Source organism: Hydra viridissima, unplaced genomic scaffold (genome assembly GCF_058129835.1).
Source record: "Hydra viridissima isolate aposymbiotic clone 2 unplaced genomic scaffold, HvirCarnegie_v1 scaffold_11, whole genome shotgun sequence".
In the NCBI taxonomy this organism is placed as follows: domain Eukaryota; kingdom Metazoa; phylum Cnidaria; class Hydrozoa; order Anthoathecata; family Hydridae; genus Hydra; species Hydra viridissima.
In genome coordinates this window covers 4,079,600-4,103,087 of record NW_028324310.1, presented here as the reverse complement: position 1 = coordinate 4,103,087, position 23,488 = coordinate 4,079,600, and the positions used below count along the sequence as shown (strand labels likewise).

Below are 23,488 nucleotides of genomic sequence, written 5' to 3'. Positions count from 1 at the left end.
GAGCTTCCATTGCTAAACCCAATCCTTTAACTCTTACAATTGTGTTTCCTTGTAATAATAAAGCACAGCGAACTGGTTTTTCTGTATAAAACTATAAGAATCTATGATGTCAAATAATGTATCCATACGGTCTACATACTCTGTTGTCGGTTTGACACTTAGTAGTCGGTAGTAAGTCGGTCTTTGAACAGCACAATAACACAATAATACAGAAGTAACCTGAGTTGCGATTTTTTTATTATAAGAGACCCAGGTTCTTAACATTTGTCTGTTATTTCTGGTGCTAGTCGTACTGGGTTGTTTTTCTCTAAATTACAGGGAGACTGAATTCGTTGCCAAGAAACAATTTCATCATTCACATCAATCTTGTTTCCGAAAGTTGTTTCTAATGCCTTCCCACAAAAAATGTTGAAGATAAAGTAATTATTGCAAAAATTAGAAAGATTTGGTAAAGAGGGTAAGTTTGTGAAAACTTGATTTGACGTAAGGCTACTATATAATAGTAGAACCTTGGTTACAATCTACGCATCAGTTGTGATGGCTTCACGTAAATAAGCAGACAAATCAGCTGCTGATACAGTAGAGTTATGGTAGAAGTAAGTAATATGTTGTTTGTATTTGCTTACTAAACAACGTATAGTTCCACCAGGGTATATCTGATAGCATTACGGTATCAATTGCAAAGAGTTCGACATAAGTTTGCAGGAATAGATAGGCTGGGTTAGAAACTCTTTCTTTCTCAGGCTCAAATCATTATTTATTACCTAGTATTTTTATCATTTGATAGTCAACTTAATTGTTAAAACAGCTGACTAAATGTTGGTCAGCTGACTAAATGTTGGAATTATTGATTAAGCTTACATATTCTTAATAGTAGCTAATAATTCTACTCTTATAATTCGCTGAAAAAAAACTAATTTTAAAACAAAAAGAAAGTTTAAAAGTACTGAAATATTAGTTAACAACCATATAAAAGTTTGCAGATTTTCTCCGCACCTCCCCTTTTGCCATCCCTTTTATCATACCATTTAAGTGTTGTTTTTACGATCATTAATTTTTTCGTCGGCGGCTCAAGCCCAACCTCTCCACCTTCCTCGTAATCGAAAAAATAAAATTGTCTAATTGCAGTTATGAAATCCTGGATTGAAATCCTCACAATTTGCTCTCATGGTACTTTTTGCAAAGAAAGGAGTATATCGAAAATCGTTCAAACCGCCACATCGTCACATCGTCAAACAAAAAAACTAAGTAGTGAATAAAAGAACTATAGACTCTTTAAGTCAGAAGAGGTTAGAGGTTATTCCTTATTCTGTTTATTTCAAAATATGTTAAGCCTTCACGGTTTGTAAACTTCTGATCCTAATACCAATGAAACATCCAATAAAAATCCTTTTAATGAGTGATTGTTCAGTCTATTGAAACACTTGGAAAGCAATCAAGAAGTCCTGCATTGAAATACCCGCAATTCAATCACAATTTTTTAATTTACTTTACTTATGAAAGTAAAAATATGCGCTTTTTTTTCTGGCAAAAACTTATAAAAAACAAATTATACAAAAACTACAAACAAAGCATTATTTTTTCTTCGTTTATTCTCAATTTTAAGTTTAGTAGGGGTTGCAATCTTTCTGAGTCTACCTTTATGCTATTGTGAGATTCAACATAGCCAAGTAGATTTATTGAACTAACTGAAATTACACTTTTGCTACTGTTAAAAGTAAGCTTGTTTTCCTTCGCTGCTTCGTATAGTTTCTTTAAATTAGAGTCGTGGTCAGCTTGAGTCATCCATGCTACCGTAATATTATCTAAATACGCGTAAGTGTTTTTTAAAGAGTTCTCAATTATAAATTCGTCACTTTTCCGTTGGAAAATAGCAACGGTATTCGTTAGGCCGAAAGGCAATCAAGTAAATTGATACAATTTGCCATCAGGTTCATCATAATTGATACAATTTGCCATCAGCGGGATTTAGTAACAATCGGTCGACAATCTTTGGAAAGATTTGAGAGAACATCGATATGTATTCATAACCAATTGGTGGTACGAAGTTTATTAATAATCTTAGCTTTTTGTCAGATGCAGATTCTGAAATTTTCGAGAGTTTTAAACCATTGAGTCCATTCTTTACTTTATGTTGAAGAATTTGGATTTGCGTCAAATCTCTCAAAGATTTTTCTCCATGAGAATTAGTTTTACTTTTTAACTTTTTTTATTTTTTTATTTTTTGATAGATATATTGAAATAACAACACCTCTTAACCTCTTAACTCCAAAGGTTTTATCTATCAATCAATAGAAAATGAAATGGTAGTTAATAATGCGATGATTATAAAATTTCTCAAGAGAGTTGTGAATTGATAATTAGTTATAGTTTTATAACAAAATCGAAGAAAGTTTTTATATTCTGATAATTTTCTAAAGTGCCTTGTGAGAGTGCTACAAGCATTTGCTCTTTTACACTTGGTGTCAATCTTGTTTTTCGACCGTGAGGTGGAGATTTCCTTGTGGCTTTTAGTGTTAAGAAAAAGATCCCCTTCATCTTGGTGCTTCTCATTGGTGTCAGACAAACACTGGTTACTGTGTAGTAATCACCGACCTTCTGCGCAGCTTGAGCATATTTTTGTTGAAAAATCTACTCTACTTATCAAATTGCGCTGATTTGATTTCAAGTTGATCCCATTTGTTCATTTTGATTGAAATCGAAGCCCAACGCTTTGTTGAATTCGTACCATGTTTTAAGTAGGAAGGGGTTCTTTGAATTGTTATTGTGCTGCTAAAAATCCTGTAATGAAAAAAATTCTTAAAGTCAGCTTTTGAATTTTTCAATCAAAGCAAAAACGAAAATGATAACTTGTTCATAATAGTTAAAAAAACTTAACTCTTGTTATTGGCAAAAGTTTTCCATTTGGTTGACTTAGTCTTACAATCCAATTAAGAAGTTGCCCCTTTGGAAGCCAAAACTGATAACACTACTTGCTAAGTTCCAATAAAATCAGCAACAGCCATGGTTCTTAAATTTTCATGTCTAGTTCTAGGAGTGCAAATAGTGAGGATATTCACAACCAAGGATTAAAAAGCATTTTGTATAAAGGTTTTCTAAAGTTTGAGCAAGCTTTTGTGGTGCTTTGGGTGTTAGAGCTGTGACTTTGCAAAGTGAACATTTTTCTTTCCTTTTGAGTTTTGAAATTGAGCAATTAAATAATTACAAACTGTTGATAAGCGAGTTGAAGGCCTGATTGAAATTGCAGCTAAGTTTTAGAGTTTGGGCATAACTGTTGCTTTACCTTTACTTAGCATTCCAACTTGTAACCTACAGGTAATGCATATGACCAAATGGGCTTTGTCTTTCTGAAGTTCACATCACTCTGAATATGTTGAAGACTTTTTTGCATGTAATAATCTATTAGTTCTTGATCACTTTTCTTCATGCTGTTACTCAAAGGCACTTTCTTCACTCTTGATGTCATTAGGTAAAAGTTGGTTGTTTTTTTTGTTGTTGCTGTTGTTGTCTTTTTTTGATGGATATAATTCTTTTGATTAAAGTTGTAAATTTTACTCTGAATTAAAAAATATCACTTTTTCTCGGATGAAATATTTTTTGTCATTTTTTCAAAAAGTTAAGAAACCGCATAACTCCACTTCAATCCCAAGTTTAATAGGTAAGTTATTCATAAGAAGTCATAAAAAAAAGTTTTTTAAGCTTTTTAAGCACAACATTTTGATATTTTTTGTAGGGAACGAGTTTTTCAGTTGAAATACTCGTTCAGTTATAATACAATTCAGTTTTAACTTAAATTTCATTAACTACTCAAAGTCTTAAAAACTATGAACTAAATAAATATTTGGCTTTTTAATGCAGAATTTTAAAATTACTTAATATGGACTTATACTATCACCTCTATTGCCCCTTAAAAGGGTGTTTACAGGATGCTTCATTGGTATTAAGGTCTTAAGTTTACAAACCTTTTCAATCAAGTTTTCCTAAAAAAGAACATTTAATGAATTTAAATTAGCGAAACTTTTTAAGTGTGAAAATGTTCTATTTGTTACTTGAAATTTCTATTTGTTACTTGAAATATAAGTTGAACGAATTTAGTTAAATAGCATTATTGCTCAACATTCGTAAGAGCTTAAACAAAACTATAAAAGGTATTTGATATTGTTTTCGCAGATTATTTTGTGGAACTTTATTGGCTATCAAATCGGTTGTCAAAGAACACTCCTCCCCAAATATCCCCCTTTGATCGGTCTTTTATACTTAGCAAGGAATACGGTAAACGCTACACAAAAGGAAAATCAAAAGATAGTGGATTTGCATCTCAATCATCTCAATCTGCAGTGAAATGAAGACTAAGAAGTAAAGTCTTCAGTTTTGGTGCTGTTTTAAAAGTTGCTAGCGGAGCGGAAAGACAATCGATAAACTATATATTCCAACCATTAGTGATTTCAAAAAAAGTATCCAGTTAATAAAATACTTTCACACTCATCAAAATCGAAGTAGACAGCAACTTTACTAAATAAGAACAAAAAAAAAGCTTGCTAACCATCATGCTTTTCAACTGCGTGTTTTTGCGCGAGGCAACATTAACGTTATGAAAGGGAAAGACATTTCTTTATGCAACTCTAAATAAAATATAAGAAGAAAAACAATAAAAGATTTTTTTGTTGGTTTAGTGACCTCATTGATTAGTAAAATGATATTAATAAGTTCATTAGTTAATTAGTAAACTAATCAGAGTTGTTTTCTTGCTCAAATAAGTACTTAGTTATGTGTTGCTACTTACAGATATCTACGCACTTTTCCTTTCTGAAAATAAATAGTTGCCAAACCAAGTTTCTAAATATTTGTTATTTGCCGGACAAACTAGTTTTTCCAGTGTTTATTTTACAAAGTTCTTAATTTTTTTTTTAGAGAAGACTTAATCTCCAAAAATCCTTGGGAATGAAAAGTTTGAACAAATATATTTGAACCGCTTATTTTTTTTAATAAGACATTAGAAGGTAAATGATTAACTTACAAAAAAGCAATCAATTCATTTTAGTAAAATTTATTGAGTATTTTTAAATTTTTTTAGAAGCAACTTCTTACTTTTCCCCATCATTATTTCAGCCAAAATTTTTTCCATGATTCAGACCCGTCGAATGAGGAGAGGGGGGAGGGGGGAGGGGAGGAACAAGCCCGGTATAAACTTTATGCTTTAGGCAAGGAAAACCGCTAGAAAGTAAGAAAAATAAATTTCTTGCTTTTTCTCACTTTTTTCCACACTTTTTAATTTTATGTACCGAAAAACAAAGAATACCTTTAATTAATCTCAGATTTTAAAGAAGAATTTTTATATCAGAAAAAGAATAATTTCGTCAGTGCGAAAAGAAATCGTTAGTGAGTTGAAGATACACCAATCTTACATTCTCTAGTTTCTCGCTAACAGAAAGTTTCTAAGCATAATCATGGGCTATTAAAGATTCACTAATCAATCAACATGATAAGGGCTTCATATTTGCAGCAAAAACTATTTTATTAATGATATTTATGATCAAAAGATATTTACTAATAATAATTGTGATCAAAAGATTCAGCTTTTCATTTGTTTGGAAATAAAAAAGAGAAAATGAAGCAAGAAAAGTAAAATGTTATGAAAACACAGTTTTGTAAGTTATAAAATACATGAAGCCTAAAAACGCACCTTTTTTTATTATCTTATCTATAAAAAAAATAAGTGCATGACCAAGTTTTATTCAAATATAAGAAAGAAAATCATATTTTTTTCTGTTTCAGAAAAAAACTTAAAACGTTGAAAACGTTGTATTTTACAGAAAAATCTTTTTTATAAACAATTTTCGATTTGTAAACATTAACTTTGTAAAAACCCCAACCTCCTGCTCTTAATTCTTTCATAGCATTACTCGAAATGAATAAATAGCACATAGTCTTTTTAAAAAAACTTCTGTTCTTTTAAACCGAGTTTTTAACGCTAGCTACTTATGCGAGTGTTTTCAATTTGCCGGTAGACCAAGAGCAAAGTATCACAATGATTAATGAGATTTTTTTTGCAGCACAAATTCTTTTTGAGAATAGTACATTATTATCGGTATTTTCAGAGCTCAATGATGATTTCTCTGTTTTGCAATATGCAGCCGATGGCGCCGATTAATTTTTTTTTTAAAAATGAAATTAGTTTTTAACAAAAATATTGTAAATAATGATTACATAAAAATAAACAACGATTAAAATAATTAACTAGAACGAAACTTGCACAAATTTTATTTACCTTACTCTTGTTTACCATTTTAATAGAAAATTATAATTAAAGTGACTTATTAACTTTATCAAATGGATAATCTTTTTTAAAGTATTCGTTAAACATTCTTTCAGCATTATTTTTTTCTTTTTTTTAATAATTTCGGATATTTATGATAATAATAATGATAATAATGATAATAATAATAATAATAATAATAATAATAATAATAAAATTAATAATAATAATAATAATAATAATAATAATAATAATAATAATAATAATAATAATAATAATAATAATAAAATTAATAATAATAATAATAATAATAATAATAATAATAATAATAATAATAATAATAATAATAATAATAATAATAATAATAATAATAATAATAATAATAATAATAATAATAATAATAATAATAATAATAATAATAATAATAATAATAATAATAGTAATAATAATAATAATAGTAATAATAATAATAATAATAATAATAATAATAATAATAATAATAATAATAATAATAATAATAATAATAATAATAATAATAATAATAATAATAATAATAATAATAATAATAATATATATATATATATAAATATGCTAATTATTTTCTACCAATAACAAGTTTTGTCATCTTTCTATTAAAAATAAAGACCCCTTAATATTCTCATCAGAAATATGTTCTTTATATACTAAAGATGCATTATGTATCTTTATTAGGTAATGGATTGACTTGCTATTTTTCTTGACAAAAGATTGAGTACTTCAAGCAATTCAGCCTGTGGTTCAAAATGAAGGTTTGGATTACACATAACAAGACATAGTTAAACAAGGTCATTTGTGAAAACAACACTCGACTGTTTACTACAAATTCTTTCCAATTTTGATTGAAAACTTTTGTTGAGAACAACTGGACCCCCAGTTTTTCACACTATTAGAGGGACGGGATTAAATCTTAAAAGCAAATAAACAAACACATTATTAGAGAGGCGGTACTTATAAAGAGAACGGATTATTAGAAAGAATACGGCATTTCGAGTTTCAAATCAATTAATAATTCATTGATTTAAAACTATAAAATATTAGTTTAATGTGATAATTAATGATTATAGGTCGTTTAAGTATTTTAACATTTCCTTTAAATAATATACTTAATAATGATTAATTAATTGTATAAATTTAAATAATGGCTCAAATAATTCAGCCAATTTCAGTAAAGAAAAATATTTTGTAAATAATTTAATAACGTTATAATTGCTCTTTTTTTTTTTCTTTCTAAGCATGATTTTTTAATCTTGTATATAGATTTAGTGATTAAATCTAGTTTTATGATTGCAAGATAAATATTGATAGATTATGCATAATCTAAGCATGTATATATATTTTTTTTATAAGGATACTATCTTTTTTTCCTTAACTCATTCTTTTTTTATTATTGTACAATATTTACATCCCAAAATGCAATTAAAAAAACGTGCTTTTTTATTTCAAATTCATCAACGTGCTTTTTGGAAAAAGATTTGTGGCAATCTATGAGGGAGATTTCAAAATGTTAAATTCAGCTCCTTTAAATAAGAAAGATTCCTTTTGTTTGTACATATTAAATTATTTAAACTCCGTTAATAAAAACACGCATAGTTACAATTAAAATGCATCTCCCAGATTCTTCTTTAAAATTTACACTCGTGGCGTTAATGTTTTAAATGATGGATTGCGAAGTCCCATCTCAAAATCTTTCACAGCATGAAGAAAATCAAGGTTCTTTTGGTATTCGAAAGATTGTTGATTGTAAATTGGATCAGGTAATTCGATTATTTCATAGGTCCGCCATTATCTCAGATAAACTTGAAATACAGTAAATACTTTCCTGCTATTTGTAACAGGAATATGTATATTTTATGTACAATTTAAAAACGTTAATAAAAATATGAATGATTAAAAATAAGAAGTAAATTATACTAAATTTTGACGTTGTATAAATGTAAAAAAATAAATTATTATTCTATAAAACATTACCCAAAAGTATCAATCAACAAGAGGATTTAGATGGCAAGATTATTTTCCTAAATCTAAATCAGATTATTGTAAGAGTACATTAGTATTAATTCTTTTAATGGATGCGTTTGTATGAATTAGTTTTAAGGTGAATTATATACAAAGTTTAAAAGGAAAAAAAACAAAGTATTTTTATATTTTGACCCAACCTTTAGAAAAATGAATGGAAAAAGTAACAAGAAAAACCTCATTATAAATCTAAAAAAAAAACTTCTTATTAAAGGAAAAATGAAATAACAAATCTTTAAAATTTTTCTTTTTATTAAAAATTAATTTTAAATGTCTATGAAATATGCATTATAAATTTATTACATATTTTATTTTAGGATGGTCGGCAGATGTATCGTGTGAAATGGGAGCCAACTTGGGAACCTGCAGAAAACTTAAGCAGCTGCCAAAATTTAATCAATGAGTTTTGGTCTTATGTTAACAAAGCCAAATTAAATCAAGAAGTTGTACAACAGCATAGGAAACGAGTAATTTCTGTTTATAGTATTTTATCTTTTTTTTTTTTTGCAGGTTTTAATTTTTTAGTTTTTTTTCTAAATAAGTTAGCCAGAAATATTTATTTTGGTCTGAAATGGCAGTTGTGTGTATTCTCTAAATCTAGCTAAGAGGCTTTAACATACAAATTTCATACATACATAATTTTATCTTAACCATTAAGAGATAGGCCAATATATGTATCAAAGGGTTTAAGGTCTAAGAATTTCCTTACTAAGCTTGCACAGCATTAAAACAGATGTTTAAACTTGCTTTGATAGAAAATTTATCTACCATACGATAAAAATATGTTTCTGATAAGATATCTGGGAGGATCTGATAATATTAAAATTTTTTTACTACTAATATTAAAAATTTGGAAAATGTAATTGAGAGGATTCTTCTTAAAGATAACTCCTAAGCTTTGAGAAGATAAAAATTTTATTGGCTTACATTGTTTATGTTTTATTGCTGGCCAAATTGATACTAGTGTACTATTTTAAGGAATAAAAAATTAAAAAGCATAACAATTTTTTTAAACTTTAAAATTTTTTGTTGTTATGCAAATATATATTTAATATCTTGTACATGTCTTTCAATGATTTAATCATCAGTCAGGTATCTTGTTGTTTAAACTTATTTTAAACAACAGTCACATAGCTCAACCCACTTTTTTTTTTCTTTTTCAATTAAAAAAAAAAATTGTTTTGAAAGTTTTTATTAAAGTTTATTAAATTATGTGCAAATAATGTATCTTCAAAGATAATAGATGCATTTCTGTTACTGTATCAAATTGTTACTGTATCAAATGTCATCTTTTTATCTGAAGTTTCATTGAAAATTTTTTTTATTGTAGTTTACTCATTTGTTTATAAACTTGTTGTTTACTTAAATGAAATCATAGTTCTTAATAGTGGGCTCCCTAAATTTTATTCTTCATCTTTATTGTTTTGATATTTTTAATTGTCAAATTGTGAACCCTTTTTTTTTTTGAATATTTATTATTTTACTATAGCAGTTCCTATTTACATGTTTTTACTAAGATTTTATTATCGTTTTTTATTTTTTGCTTATTAAGAGTTGTTTACACTTTCTTTTCAGCTTAAACTAGAAATGTTGAATGGCCTGAATAATACTGTTATTATTGATGAGTTCAACCAGTATAAATTACACGAAGATAATAAAGCTGAAATTCAAAAACTAATAAGCAGAAACACTTCAGATGGGGAAAATCAAATGATGTCACCTAGCCAAATACTGAATTTACCACAAAATACTCAAGTAAATGTTATACTTAAATTTCTTTGCTGGGTTATTGAATCAATTTTTTTAATGTTTTTATACATGTTTGTTGTTTGCACCTGATTTAGTTTAATAAAACGTTTTTTTAATATTATTTTTCTAATACTGTTTGATGCAACATATGAAAAAAATGTTTTGTTAAAATGATTTTGATATTCAAATATCTCACATTATCTATACATTTAGTGTCTAGCTGATTTTTGAAGCAAAAAAAAAAAAGGGGGGGTCATTTTATATGAAATCAGTAAGTTTTTTTAAAAATATTTGTGATTATCTCATGATAAAAATTAAAATTATGCATTAGTTAGTTAATTCAACACTTTTAGTAGCCCGTTAAAAAACCACTTCTTTTGAAAAATATGAGAAAATACATTCACTATGTGAGCCTAGAAAATAGTGTAAAACAGTAACATAATTTATAAAACTTTGCACCTTGGAGGTTCAATATGCAGTCAATTGCAAAATAGTAATAAATGACTTATACTCTATCTTATGATACAAATGTTACCCTTTGACTTTGATGCTATTGTAGGGTAGAAGTAATAGTTAAAAAGTATTACTTCAGTTATCATATCTCATAAGAAAGTAAAAATAAAAAGTAATGAAATCCCCAGAAAGAAAAAATATATACACATGAACCACAAGTACCACAAAGTTGTTCATCTCTGGTTTATGTAGCTCATTATACTGTCATAATAATCCTAGGCTAGATTGTATCATGAGCACTTATTTGACATACTACTTTGTCAAACAGAACCCAACACTGACTTGATTGTGCATCATCAATCCATTTCACATTTAATTTTTTTCTTTGCATGAAGTTCCCATTAGCATCTTGGTCTTCACAAATTTCACTCATAAATCATATATACCATTCATCATTGTGAAAAAGTATGCGATTATTTTACAGAGTTGAAAATTTGTTGTATCTTTTCTTATCAAGTCAACATTATTCAGTTTATCAGTTTATTTTAGACAGTAGTCAAACAGTAGTTTTGTATGAGATGGCAAGGATGTGTTTTTATGAAAAATCTCCAGTTTCACTGGAGATTTCCTTTAAAAGCAAATCTTTTCCCTCATACAAAACAGTGATTGCTTCATGTGTTTGGGACTGTAAGCATCTTCTTTGATTTGTTTCTGGAGGTTTAAAGAAGTTTCATGTTTACTGATATCACTTGAAAGATAAGATATGTTAACAACTTTTTTTTTTCTCTTTCTTTGTAAAGAGTTGGTTTGGTGTATCTGATTTATAGTTGTTGCTTGTAAACTAGCTTTGACTGCTTCTCTTTTTATAGTTTCTTCTATTTCCTCATGGATTTTTGAAATAAGAAATGGAAATGCTCCGCATTTATTTTGTGTACTTTCAGCTGATACATTAGGTTTATGAGACATTTGTAATTTTCATATTGTGAGGCTGTGCCATCACTGAAGCATTTTGCTTTGTTCACTGTAGGTAGATTTTGACTATAGAGAGTAAATAAGTGAGGAAACAACAAATCATTGTTTCTCTGGGGTTTTTTTTTTCTAATCTAAAAAGTATGTTGATGTTTATAATTAATAAAAAGGCTCAATGTTTTTGGCATCAAAAAGATTAAAATGAAATATCTAATACGGATTTATTTAGAACCAGCTGTTCAAAATACATACCAATACATATTTCTTGTAAAATTATTTCTATATACATTACACTCTCTGACTTGTTCAAATACTTCTATATACATTACTCTCTGGCTTGTTAGTTCTATATACATTACTCTCTGGCTTGTTCTTGCTGTTCATAATACATACCAATACATATTTTTTGTAAAATTGTTTCTATATACATTACACTCTCTGGCTTTTTGGTTGTTACAATACTAGATACTAAAATCCAGAAAAATACACTGTGCAGATTTAACAATACACTCCTTATTTATAAAAGCAATGTATACACATAAAATGGTCAATGTATAATAAAATTTATAAAAGTACACAAAATGTTTTAAATTATAACAATCTGTAAATTATATAATTATAATTACATAAAATGCATACATTAAAATAAAGTATGCTAATATTCAAAACTGTTATCAAAAAAAACTGAATTATAAATATCATTTACAGGAAAAGTTCAAAAAATACATTCAGGAAAAGTCACAAGTATGATAAAATGATTAATTACTTGTTGCAGTGTTGTCAGTTATAGTCAATAGTCATCTTATTTTCAATTTCATTGTTAAAAATAATTTAGTAAATGATTACACCAGCCAACAAATTTTTGCTTTTTCCTACTTTGTTGATAAAAATATTTTAGAGTAATTTATTTGTGCTGATTCTAAGAATTGGTTTTTCTCTATCATATACCATTTTTTTAAAATATCAGTTTTTTTATGGTATTCTGTTAATATAGTTTGCATAACAGTAAACCTCATAAAAGATAAAGATGTATCAACCTCCTTAATTAAGATTTGTGTTCTATTTTATAGTATTTTCTTTAGAAATCAATATCATTTTTTTTGGTCTATATAGTTTTTGAATTATATTTATTGTTCACTTTTCAACATAATACATTATCATGGGTTTATGTAATCTTTCTTCACTTTAAAAATGCTATCTATGGTTGGCAAATGACTTTCTTTTATTGCTTAGATGCTGATTGTTTCTTGAAAATACTCTTTTAAATTTTACTCTCATTAAATTTTAAAAACTTGTTTTAACGGCACCTATATACATTGCCAGTTCTCTTCTTAATTTTGACAAAGTTAATCATCAGGTTGGTGTGTAATATTGATTTTCACAGATGATCTTTAGTTTGTACTAGTATTGATGCAGATAATCCTATTTTTTCTATGAACATATGTTAGTGTTGATCATTAGGCCATTAGGAAGCCTTGCATTCAACACTAACAATACACATAAGATCATCCATGTTGTAAAATAGTGGAAAAGTTAATTATTACTTTTCTTTAAGGGTTAAGATCAACCCAGTAATAAAGCTTATGAATTATTTAGCAGTTTAATTTTATAATGGTACCAATTTTAGACCTTCATGGCTGCTATTTGTTGTTGAATAGTATGGGTTGCTCTGGACTTTTTTTACAATTTTTTTTTTTTTTCAAACATTTAAAATTTTATTGCATGTTCCAGCACTTAAATTGAGTAGAAATTTATGGTTGTGTTCCTTTTGCTCAATTGCTTGAATTTTATTAAATTACTGAAACTTTCCCATTCAATATGGTGCAATAATTTTTGAAATTATCCACCAAATTTGACAAGCAGGCAATATTTCTTACAGAATTTAATGATTTTTTATTGCTGGTTATAGAATATGATTGGAATGCCACGTACAGCTTCTCAAAATATTCAAATGTCTCCAAATATTAATCAACAAATGCGACCTTTAGTAGGCTCACCTCAACAATTTAATTCTCCTCAACGTGCTAAAGCATCAGTATTACATGGAAATCGAATTGATATGAAGCAAGACTCTGATGAAAATGTATGTGCATTGGTTTTTGTTGCTATTGTCTTTAAGATAACTTTTGAAATATCTATTTATTTACATTGCAATTTACTTTATTTGAAATCATTTAACTTTAAATATTTTTATAGATTTTTTCAGTATTTTTTGCCAAATTTTTTTTACAAATTTTTAAGGAAAGTTTGGTTGTTGCAGTAACCAAACTTTCCTAAAAAATGCCTTGCAGTCAACTCTCTCGTAAGAGGTAATATCAAATAGAGTTGTTAAAAAAAATGGGTTTAAGAATTATTTTTAGTTTAGGTTACATTAATGGAGTTGGTTCAGTTAATTTAAGATTTTACTGAGTTAGTCCAGAGAGTTGACTTCAACTGTTTTTGCAAAGTGATAGAAAACATTATAAGATGTGAGAAAAAAAAAACAGTGAGAAAACATTTTAAGTCTCATAACATTATAAATCTTGAAGTCATTAAAAGAATCTAAAAGTGCAGCAGTAGGGAAAACATAATTGCAGCTTCTTAAGAAGTTTTTTCAATGATAACTTATTTCAACATTTACTTATTTTGAAAAAATGTGTTATTGTTATCATTCAGTAAAGTTGTTTTTAAAATATTATAATTAAACATTGTAGTAATATTAAGGTTGTTCCATTGTAGTAAGGTTGTTACATTGCAGTAAGGTTGTTACATTGTAAGGTTGTTGAGAGTTCAACAAAATATCTCTCTTGTCATGTTCTTATTAAGTTATGCTTTGAATTAGAATCTTAGACTTAAATTATTTAAGAGATAAGAAATTGAATATTTAAAAAGATGCTACCTCCTTTCCACAATGTTGTCACATTTGATGCATAAATTTTGTTCCATAATACTTGTTCCATTTGATCAAACTTTTACAGCTATAGCTTCACTTGTGTTAGACCAATTTTCAAAAGCAATAGCATGTTGAAAAGGGTTACTCAAGGTTTTCTAACAAGCTTGGGCACTTAAAAATAGGCGATCAATTAGTAAATAAAAAACTGTGAGTCAGAAAAAAGTTCTTTATTAATTCGCAGATTCACACTGTAGTACTACTAGTATTGCGTTGTGAGTAATACTAATTTTTTTTCTTAAATGTGCACTTTTAGAAAATAATTTGAACAGTACAAATTTAGCAAATCTTTAAAAAGATTACTCAATTAAAATACATTTTCAATATTCTGACCAAAAGTATTCAAATGTGACCACTATTGTGGAACGGAGGTAGTATTTAGTTGATCCATGACACAGGTCAGAAACTGGTGCTTGGGTTGAAACTAAAACCTGAAAAAAACCCTCTTAGAGTATGATAATATACAGGATTCCAAAAATGCAATAGCTGAAATTTAATTTCAATAGCTGAAAAAAAAAAAAAATTCATTTTAAGTTTTCAATTTTGATTTTCTCATCTTTGTAAATTTGGCAGGCTTGAATTGATTATTTTCTTTAATTTTATAGTTCTCATAAATAACTGCTATACTTAAATGTAGAATAAGGTTCAAAAAAATATAGTTAATGAATTTTGGGGAAAATTCTTTGAGGACAATCTTTACATATGCTTGCTATTGAAGTCAATCAAGCTATTTTTAAGATTCCCCATACTGAGGATGATTATGTATAATAATAATAATATAAATATGCTTTCCATTACTGAGTGAAGGAATGGTGGATGGCTTCAGTTGTTTGCTCACTGCATAGCCCCAATAACCGCTTCTTGCATTTTAAATAAATGAACATGAAAAAAAACAAACAGTATAGACTTTTTGGTGTCACTGGAATATCCAGCCCGAAGAAAACAGTCTTTAAAGACTCGATATGTGATGTAAACTGGTGAACTGTTGCCAAAGCAGGATTAAACAGCAAAGTTGAATCTTTGTAACAAGTCAATTTCTTTGAAAGAAATATTTTTCTCAGGATGCTGATGAAGAAAATCAACATTCTTTAAGATTTAGCTAAAGTCTGGCCTAGCAAAGTACCACCATGATAACTGGCTTCATGTAAATTTTAAGTCTATGAGCCTTTGGCTAAGCTTGGGCCCCAGCAGATGAGATACTTTATAATGTGACTCACAACTCCAAGAAGAAGATGAAGCTCAATTGGTAAAATCAAATCTAAAAGAAGGGATTGATCTGAAAGAGTGAGAAGTGGATGGTAAACAACATTTTGAAATTCTTTTGCCCTTTTGAGATCCCCATCAGTATAAACAAGTGCCTGATGGTTCTGCTTTACTAAGCCAAATGTCCTTGGTGAGCCACAAAGATGAAGTTGTTTTGCATCAAAATTACACCAAGTGCAGGGGAGGGAACTGGTATGTGATTGCAGCTCACAGATTATATTGACAAATTTTAGGCTTATGTAGCATAGACAAAGCTTTTTATATGAGCAATTGACACAGTCAATAATACTTTTTTTCAAGTATATATCTTTCACACCAACAGATGAGTACTCTTATTTATAGGTCACATGTGATCAAGTTAAGATGGGGGTCAGATCTAGGTTTCAATGAAGAGTAATTATTTTTAGTTACATTAAAAATAAATGATCATTACTTATTTATGTATTTTATTAAAAATACACAAGCCATAAAAGGTGAGATGTTTAATAAGGCTATGTTTTTAAGCTACTAAAAGTTATTTACCTCCTCTCCCCTGTAGCCCTCTGCTTATCTTTTAAAGTTAAAAATTGTTTACATTTTCAAACTTAAAATCAAATTTTCTTTCTTAGATGTTATAAACAAATTTCAGCTATTGCTTTTTTAGAATCCTGGATTCCTGGATGGAAAAAGGTTTTTCAGGTTCTGATTTCATTCCAAGCACCAGTTTCAGACCCAAGTGATGAGAAAAGATAAAGTTTAAAATTGCTAACTAAACTTTAGTTTAATCAGCAATCACAACTTTAAATTTGAAAACACTATTCAAACTACACCCTGATTTTACCATATACATATATATAGTATATATGTGTAAATGGGTTTAAATATTAAACTAGTTAAAAATCAAAAAGATCAAAGTTATTTTGTAATAATTTAGTCACCATGGTAATTAGTTTTTCTTTTCAATGAGAGAGTTAACTGCAAATAAAACAAGTTAAATTTTTCATCGAAATTTAGATTATCTTAAATGTTGATGTATCCTCAGGAAATTCTTTTGCTAACTGGACCAATCCATATGTGACTGTTCATTTCAAGTGTCGAATTTGTGCTAAGGAATTACCTAAGTCTAGTTATTGGAAAAAACATTATTCATTTCATTCTGATGAGCGCCAACATCAGTGTTCTGTTTGTGGAAAATCTTTCAAGCAGTCTTGCGATTTAAAGCGCCACGAAAAGATACACAGCCAAGTTGTATTGAAGCAAGATGTGAATTTTTCTATGCTGCCAACCAAACAAGAAACTCTCTTTTGACATTTAAGTTTATGAAAATATTTTTGAATTTAAAGATGAGAAATCTTTCCATTTTGTTTGCATAAGACTTTTTCTACAATTCTTTATAGAGTAGAGTTGACGTGAAAAAACCATCTAACATTGTTAACTTTGATAACCCGTATGTCAGAATTGCTTACCTTTGCAAGATATGTGGTAAAGAGCAATCACAAAAGTTTAAGTTTGACTGGAAGCGTCACTTTTTGACTCATCAAATTGGTTGTAAGCCGTTCAAATGTGACATTTGCGGAAAGTGTTTTGCCCAAAATGGATTGTTAAATAAACACATGAAATGTCATCAAAATTACCTTAAAATGATGTCTCCTGATGATGTTAAAACTGATCAAATTGGAATCGCTAGCTGGTAGATAAAGCTGTTACCTCTATTTTATTCATAAACTCGTGTGGTTATGGTTTATAATTAATATATTGTCTCTTACTCTTATGAGGGAGTTTTCTGCAAATATTTTATTAAAAAATATTTTGTTTTTAAACTTTTGCTTTAGGCTTCTATGAAGAAGGTTGATTCAAGTTTGACCTTCAGTAGCTCTTGTCTCAAGTATTTGGAAAACTTTACAAATCCCTATGTTAAAATTATATTAGCTTGCAAAATTTGTAACAAAGAGCAGTCTTTGAAATTTACTGCAACTTGGAAACGACATTACCTTACTCATGCTGCCAAAGAAGATCTCCCTCACAAATGTGATTTTTGTGGAAAAGGTTTTGTTACGTCGACAAACTTGAAGAATCATCTCAAAAAACACATAAAAACATTTAAAGATGAACAAAATCATTTTAATATTTTGAATAGTTTTGATGTTTAAATGTGGTTTTATTATCTTGTTGTTTTATTATGAAACCTTGGTAAAGCTCTATTCAGCCTATGATTTTTGCGCAAACTTTTATTTTTTATCAGATTTTCATGACTTATTACAAGCCGTTTTCATTTGACTCAACAAAGCTCTTGAGGATTTTATTACCATACATGAAATAATCTACAACATTTCTATTTTTATGCATAAAACTCACCTATTTGGCCCTAAAAGAACCTCGTCTGGTGTTTAACAAGGAGGGAAAAAAAACTTAACTTTTACACTATCAATCAATATATAAAAGTTTCCTTGAGAGAGTTGACTGCATATTAGTTGCTTTCTTTTGTCTAGTACATTCTCTTAATTCTTTTAGTCCAGCCAAAGTTCCAAAGGAAAGTCTAGCAACACATCAAGTTTGAAATATATAGAGAATTTCCAAAATCCTTACGTAAAAATCATTGTTGTGTGTAAAGTTTGCAATAAAGAGCAAAGTCTAAAGTTTGCACATAATTGGAAGACTCATTATTTAAGTCACGTCTCGAACGAAGAAAAACCTCATAAGTGTCATATGTGCCCAAAAGCATTTATAACTGCACCTCAATTAAAAAAACATTTGCTAAAGCATGAAAAATCTCAATATGTAGATAGCAAGATGAAGTTAGAACAATAGTTAAATGAAATCTGCTCAAAACCTTTTTTTACTTTTATTTAAACTTGAAGTTTATATTGAGAGTGTAATTATGTTTTTTGCTGTTGCTGTTGCAGAGAAATCATTGTTTATATTAACTGTACCTTTAGCATCCGTTACCATTTTTTTCTCGTTTTTATTGTTTCAGAACTTTAGTTTTTTAATTAACATTTTACTTAGCTAACACCTGAAAAAGAAATTATGTTAAAAAGTTTTTTTTTTTCTTAATTGTATCATCTGATGCACTACAAAAATCAAACACCATTGATGATTGTATCGACTGACATGCTACGTAAATCAAATATCTTTGATAATTGTTATCAAGGATTATTTTACGGTTCTTCTTAGAAAAAAAGTGCCTCCTAAAGTGTTGAAGTTCTTGGAGATTTTTCTCATGTCATATGTTAAGATAATCATTGTCTGTAAGGTTTGAAATCGAGAGCAATCGTCTAAAAGTTCGTCAAGAATTGGAAGTCTCATTTTATGACACATTCTGACTAAAAACCTCACCCGTGTTTACAATGTGAAAAGTCCTAATTTGTGCAGATCATTTAAGAAAACATGTCCAAAATGAGCACGATGAGATGAAACATTACAAAATTAAAAAGCACTTGGGATCACTTTACAAATATAGAGTAATGTAAATGCATCCTTCAATGGTATTTTACAAAATTTATGGTTTATAAGGCTCGATTCAAAAGTGACTTAAGTTTTTTTTTGTTCTGTTTTAAAAATGGAGATTATTTTCATGCAAAATATAAAAGCTGAGTTGGTTCTGAATACTAAAGTTATGTTGGCTCGAAATACAAAAGCTTCATTGGTTTTACATTTTCCCCTGTTCTTATCAGCATTTACTTAAAAAGATTTGGGTTTAAATTATTTGTAAGCTTTGTTCTAAGCAAATGCTTCTTAAGTTTTCAAGAAAGCGTGAGAAACATTTGATGTTTCTTCCAATTTTTCATTCTTCCACACTTGTGAGAATCTTCGCAAGTGTGGAGAATGAAGCAAGTGCACTTAAAAAGCATATCCAAAGCAAACATCCTAATCAAAATCAAAACTAAACAGTGAAAATAAAGGTTTTGAATTAAAATAACTAAAATTATAAGTTGTAGCTATGTGTAGTGAATAAACTGGCCACTTTTACCTTTTACAATTCAGTTGCAACAATTTATCTCAAAATATTTTTTTTTTTTTTTTTTTTTTTTCTTAAAAAAAAAAAGTAGATTTTGCAGGAATTTATACATATTTGATAAAAGTATATCGAATCCTGCTGTCTAAAAAGTATTAAAATTGAAAATACTGGCCGGTAAAGAAATCTCTCTTCATCCTTTAACTAAACACTTTTTACTCTTGACTTTCGTTTTATATTAAAAAGATTGAAGTTGTCTAAAACCCAAATCCTATCCCTGTGGTTTCTTGGTTGTTGGAGTTAAGTGTTAAGCATGCAATTAGTAATAATGAATATGTCTAATTGAATAAATTCATAGTTTTTCGCTTTTAAATTTATCAATAACCAGCAATCTAATTTATGTTTGCATTGGCGATTATCTAAATTAATGAGTAAAAGATGCACTCTCTGTGTAATGAGTTTCTCTCTGTATTTTCTTGTTTTTTTTTTAAGTATCAGTACACTATAAATCAAACAACTGGTATCAAACAATTTCTTGATTAACTGCATAATTGATAAAAAGTACTTTCCCTTGAAGATAGGTAGCTTATTTATACCATTTAGAATCTGATTCAATATCCAAATTTGAGTTAATAGATTTTTCACGTTAATATGAACATATTTTCTGCGTTGATATGAACAAGGACACATGCTTTAGATAATTTTATTAACTGGAAAAATCCTTGTTATTGTTAAGTTTCTTGTCGTACACGCGGAAAAGAGTTCCAAAAGTCTTATTGGAGAAGGCATTTTATGTTGCACTTAAACCCCTATATATATATATATATATATATATATATATATATATATATATATATATATATATATATATATATATATATATATATATATATATATATATATATAAGTTGCGGAAGACGTTTCGGAACGTGTTCAAACTTGAGAAAGTTTGAACACGTTCAAAAGATTTAAACTGTTAAGCATTTATTGTTTTACAATAATTCATGGATAATTTTATCTGCATTTTACATTTTTCTTTAACATAACTATCGACTATTCATTCATTTTTAGGGAATTTAGTTATATATAGGGTAAATATCTTGTATTATGTTTTCAAATGCCTATTTTTTCTTGAAGCGTTTTGTTACGTGTAATCACGGCATAAAGACCTCATATTTAATAATCTATCCACACCCATCCAAAAATGGTCCCAACCTCAATTTTGAGGACCAAAAAAACGACCGATGGGGCATTAATCTGCAAGGTCTCAGATATCACCAGATGAAAAAATTAAAATCTAATCTCTATAGCCAAAGGAGAAAAACACATCTAAAGTTTATAGCATTTTGCGCAACTCATCGCACTTGGAGCCCCGTCGTAAATCTATTTTGTTTTTTTTTTCACTTTTGGGTTATGGATTTTTTAAAAAATATCAAAAACTCTTCACATATATGTATTGGCTATAACCTGACAAAAAATCAGCTCTTTAACACTTGTGGTTTGTGTACAGGGACCTAAAGCATAGGGTATGGCACTAAAAGCCTCTTTAAAAAGAGACAACGGATGCTTAACGTTTTTATTCTAACCTTATTATCGACTAAGGAAGTTTCAAAGTTTAATAGAATGAAGCCTTGGCATTTATCTTTCAGGCAAAAAAAGTAGAAGCAAGATATCTTTTATCTGTGCAAAGATATAGCTCTTATAGTAGGAATCTCGCCTTTGAAAAAACGGCCGAAATATAGCAACTTTTTGTGGTTTTTATGCTTTTTAAAGATTCAAAGTTACATCAAATAACTAATTTAGTAACAACATTATGTGACTAGTGGATATGGGATTCTATGGTTGTTAGACTTCACATTTGTGTGTGCTTTGTCTGCAAAAAGAGTGCTATTTTTGTCCAAGTTTGTATAAAATATTGGGAAGAAAACACATTGTTAGAGGCATTTTTTCTAATTATTCTGAATTTAAAACATATAAAAACCTCTTTGCATTTTAGTTGTTAAACCCACAGATTTGCTTTGTTGTTTTTGTTTAAAATGAGTGAACAAATATTGGAAATACACACAATAATGGCAACTTTTTTTAATTTTAAAAAGAAATATATCTTTACTGAAATAGGTTTTAACAAGATATCAAACATATGAAAATCCCATTTAAACTTGATCTCCTATTGTAAAAACACATACAGACATGAAATGATTTCCTTTAAAAAAAAATTATGGTGGTGTTGTGATGTTTATTACTTTTTCTTCAAATTGCTGTTGAGATTTTTTTATTTAGTGCTTGCAAAATAAGATATATACTTCTGATTAATTTGTTGTAAACTTATGATATTTTATGAAAATATAAATAAATTGATACAGTGTATAATATAAACAAAAATTTTAGACAAGAACGAAATTCTAGAAATCACTGTTTAACTGTTTAAAAAAAAAAGAATCATTTTAAAAATTTAATTTAAAGATGCTTGCTGTTATAATCAATAACACATTTCAGTAACTGGCCTCCATAACGAGGGTGATCAGGGTTTCTTTTGTACCTAGCCCATTGAGCACTGAAGATTGAATGTAAGGCTTCTGTTGATTGCTCACTAAAAATGCCTAATGCTGTACCCTTTAGAGCAATAAACTGAGGAACATGGTAGAACACTGCATGGGCTTTTGGGGTGACTGAAACTGGGAGTTGAAGATATGAGTTTTTAAAGTCTTTGATATGTTGAACATATTCAGTATTTAATGTCCTTCCAAAACAGGAGCTAACAACACTCTTAAAATGTTGGAATGTTTTCACAAAACCAAGCATATGGTCTGCCTTTTCTCTTTCAATAATTTTTCGCAAAACATCCGTATTCTTCAAAAGCTTATGACAATCATTCCCAACAAACTCTCCACCATGATGAGGTTGTAATTTCATTTTGAGAAGTAATGGCCCATCTTTGCCTTTAGGCTATATCTTTTGCATTGATTTGTAAAGATGATTTACAATTCCAAGGAGACGGTGAAGTTCCATTGGGGGAATAAACTCAATAACTTGTTTGACATCTTCTTGGTCAAACAATGGGTTATGAACAACATTATGAAAATCCTTTGCACACATTTTTCCATTCTCTTTCTCAATGAATGCTTTGTATTGCATCCTCATGGATTTGAAGTTTCTTGGAGTTCCCTGTTCTCTGAGGTCACTAAATTTAATACCACACCAACAGCAAGGATGTTTGCTTGAGTGAGACTGAATACCACAGATGATATTGGCTAACTTCATGTCAAATGCAATAAAGAAAGGCGCATCAATTTTCTCAAATAAACTTAGCTAGAAATAACAAGTAGCTAACGCTTGGCACTTGTTTCTTTCCCATGTTCTACAGCCAGTAAGCTTTTGTCATTTGAGGCTGAACTTGTTTTGACATTTTGACATCCACCATTGGAGATAACACTCAAGCTGAATTTGAGGAATGTTCCTCCACTATCAATACCTAGTTTGATGAGAATCGGTGAAGTGATTGCTCTAACTCTGAGAATTGTGTTATAAAAATCCCCTAAACTCTTGCAGTGAACAACCTTTGCCAAATAATCAGTTTTTGTTGATGGCCTTGTAAGTGAGATTTTGGAAAGTTTGAATAAACTTTCAACTTTTCGACCAGCCATTGTAAAGTTTTCCCTTAATTTTGTTTCAACAATTTTTGAATTTGTAGTCTTGTTTAATGTTATAGCCAGTTCTTGCATCTTTTTATTGGAAAGACCAGTATTGATTTGAACTTGAACCATGTCTAAAGTATTTAGAGAAGTTCTTGATATGCACTGAACTCTGGAGGGACCTGGAGTGATTGTTAAAGCTCTACCTCTTTCTCTGCTCAACCTAACAGTGCCCTGTGGAGAAAATA

General features: G+C 28.7%; 1 protein-coding gene and 1 long non-coding RNA gene across 6 annotated transcripts; one reads left to right on the top strand and one right to left on the bottom strand.

Annotated features, from left to right (window-relative positions):
• Positions 1-1,599: 1,599 nt before the first annotated feature.
• Positions 1,600-4,838, bottom strand: LOC149881782 (uncharacterized). Its single transcript, XR_016445158.1, has 2 exons — positions 4,784-4,838; positions 1,600-4,622 (listed from the first exon to the last, which is right to left on the bottom strand). It is a non-coding gene; the product is annotated as an uncharacterized LOC149881782 (long non-coding RNA).
• Positions 4,839-7,667: 2,829 nt separating this feature from the next.
• LOC145190990 (uncharacterized) lies at positions 7,668-18,690 on the top strand. Of its 5 annotated transcripts, none has more exons than XR_016445007.1 (6): positions 7,668-8,049; positions 8,629-8,778; positions 9,887-10,066; positions 13,392-13,565; positions 16,696-17,343; positions 17,486-17,910. XR_016445007.1 is itself a non-coding variant. In XM_090066796.1 (6 exons), the coding sequence occupies exons 1-6, from the start codon at positions 7,951-7,953 to the stop codon at positions 17,493-17,495; spliced, it is 906 nt and encodes a 301-aa protein (XP_089922922.1). In that variant the 5' UTR covers positions 7,668-7,950; the 3' UTR covers positions 17,496-17,910. The 5 variants fall into 5 exon arrangements, 3 of the variants coding, with proteins under 3 accessions (XP_089922922.1, XP_089922923.1, XP_089922921.1); XR_016445005.1 differs by having other exon boundaries at positions 16,668-17,343; XM_090066796.1 differs by having other exon boundaries at positions 17,051-17,343.
• The last annotated feature ends 4,798 nt before the right edge of the window (positions 18,691-23,488 follow it).

Bases quoted from the DNA above. Each gene is read 5' to 3' on its own strand.
- LOC145190990 (XM_090066795.1), top strand. From the start codon at position 7,951: ATGATGGATTGCGAAGTCCCATCTCAAAATCTTTCACAGCATGAAGAA. The intron at 10,067-13,391 runs GTAAATGTTATA...TGCTGGTTATAG, and splicing joins ATTTACCACAAAATACTCAA to AATATGATTGGAATGCCACG. The intron at 13,566-17,485 runs GTATGTGCATTG...CTTTTGCTTTAG, and splicing joins AGCAAGACTCTGATGAAAAT to GCTTCTATGAAGAAGGTTGA.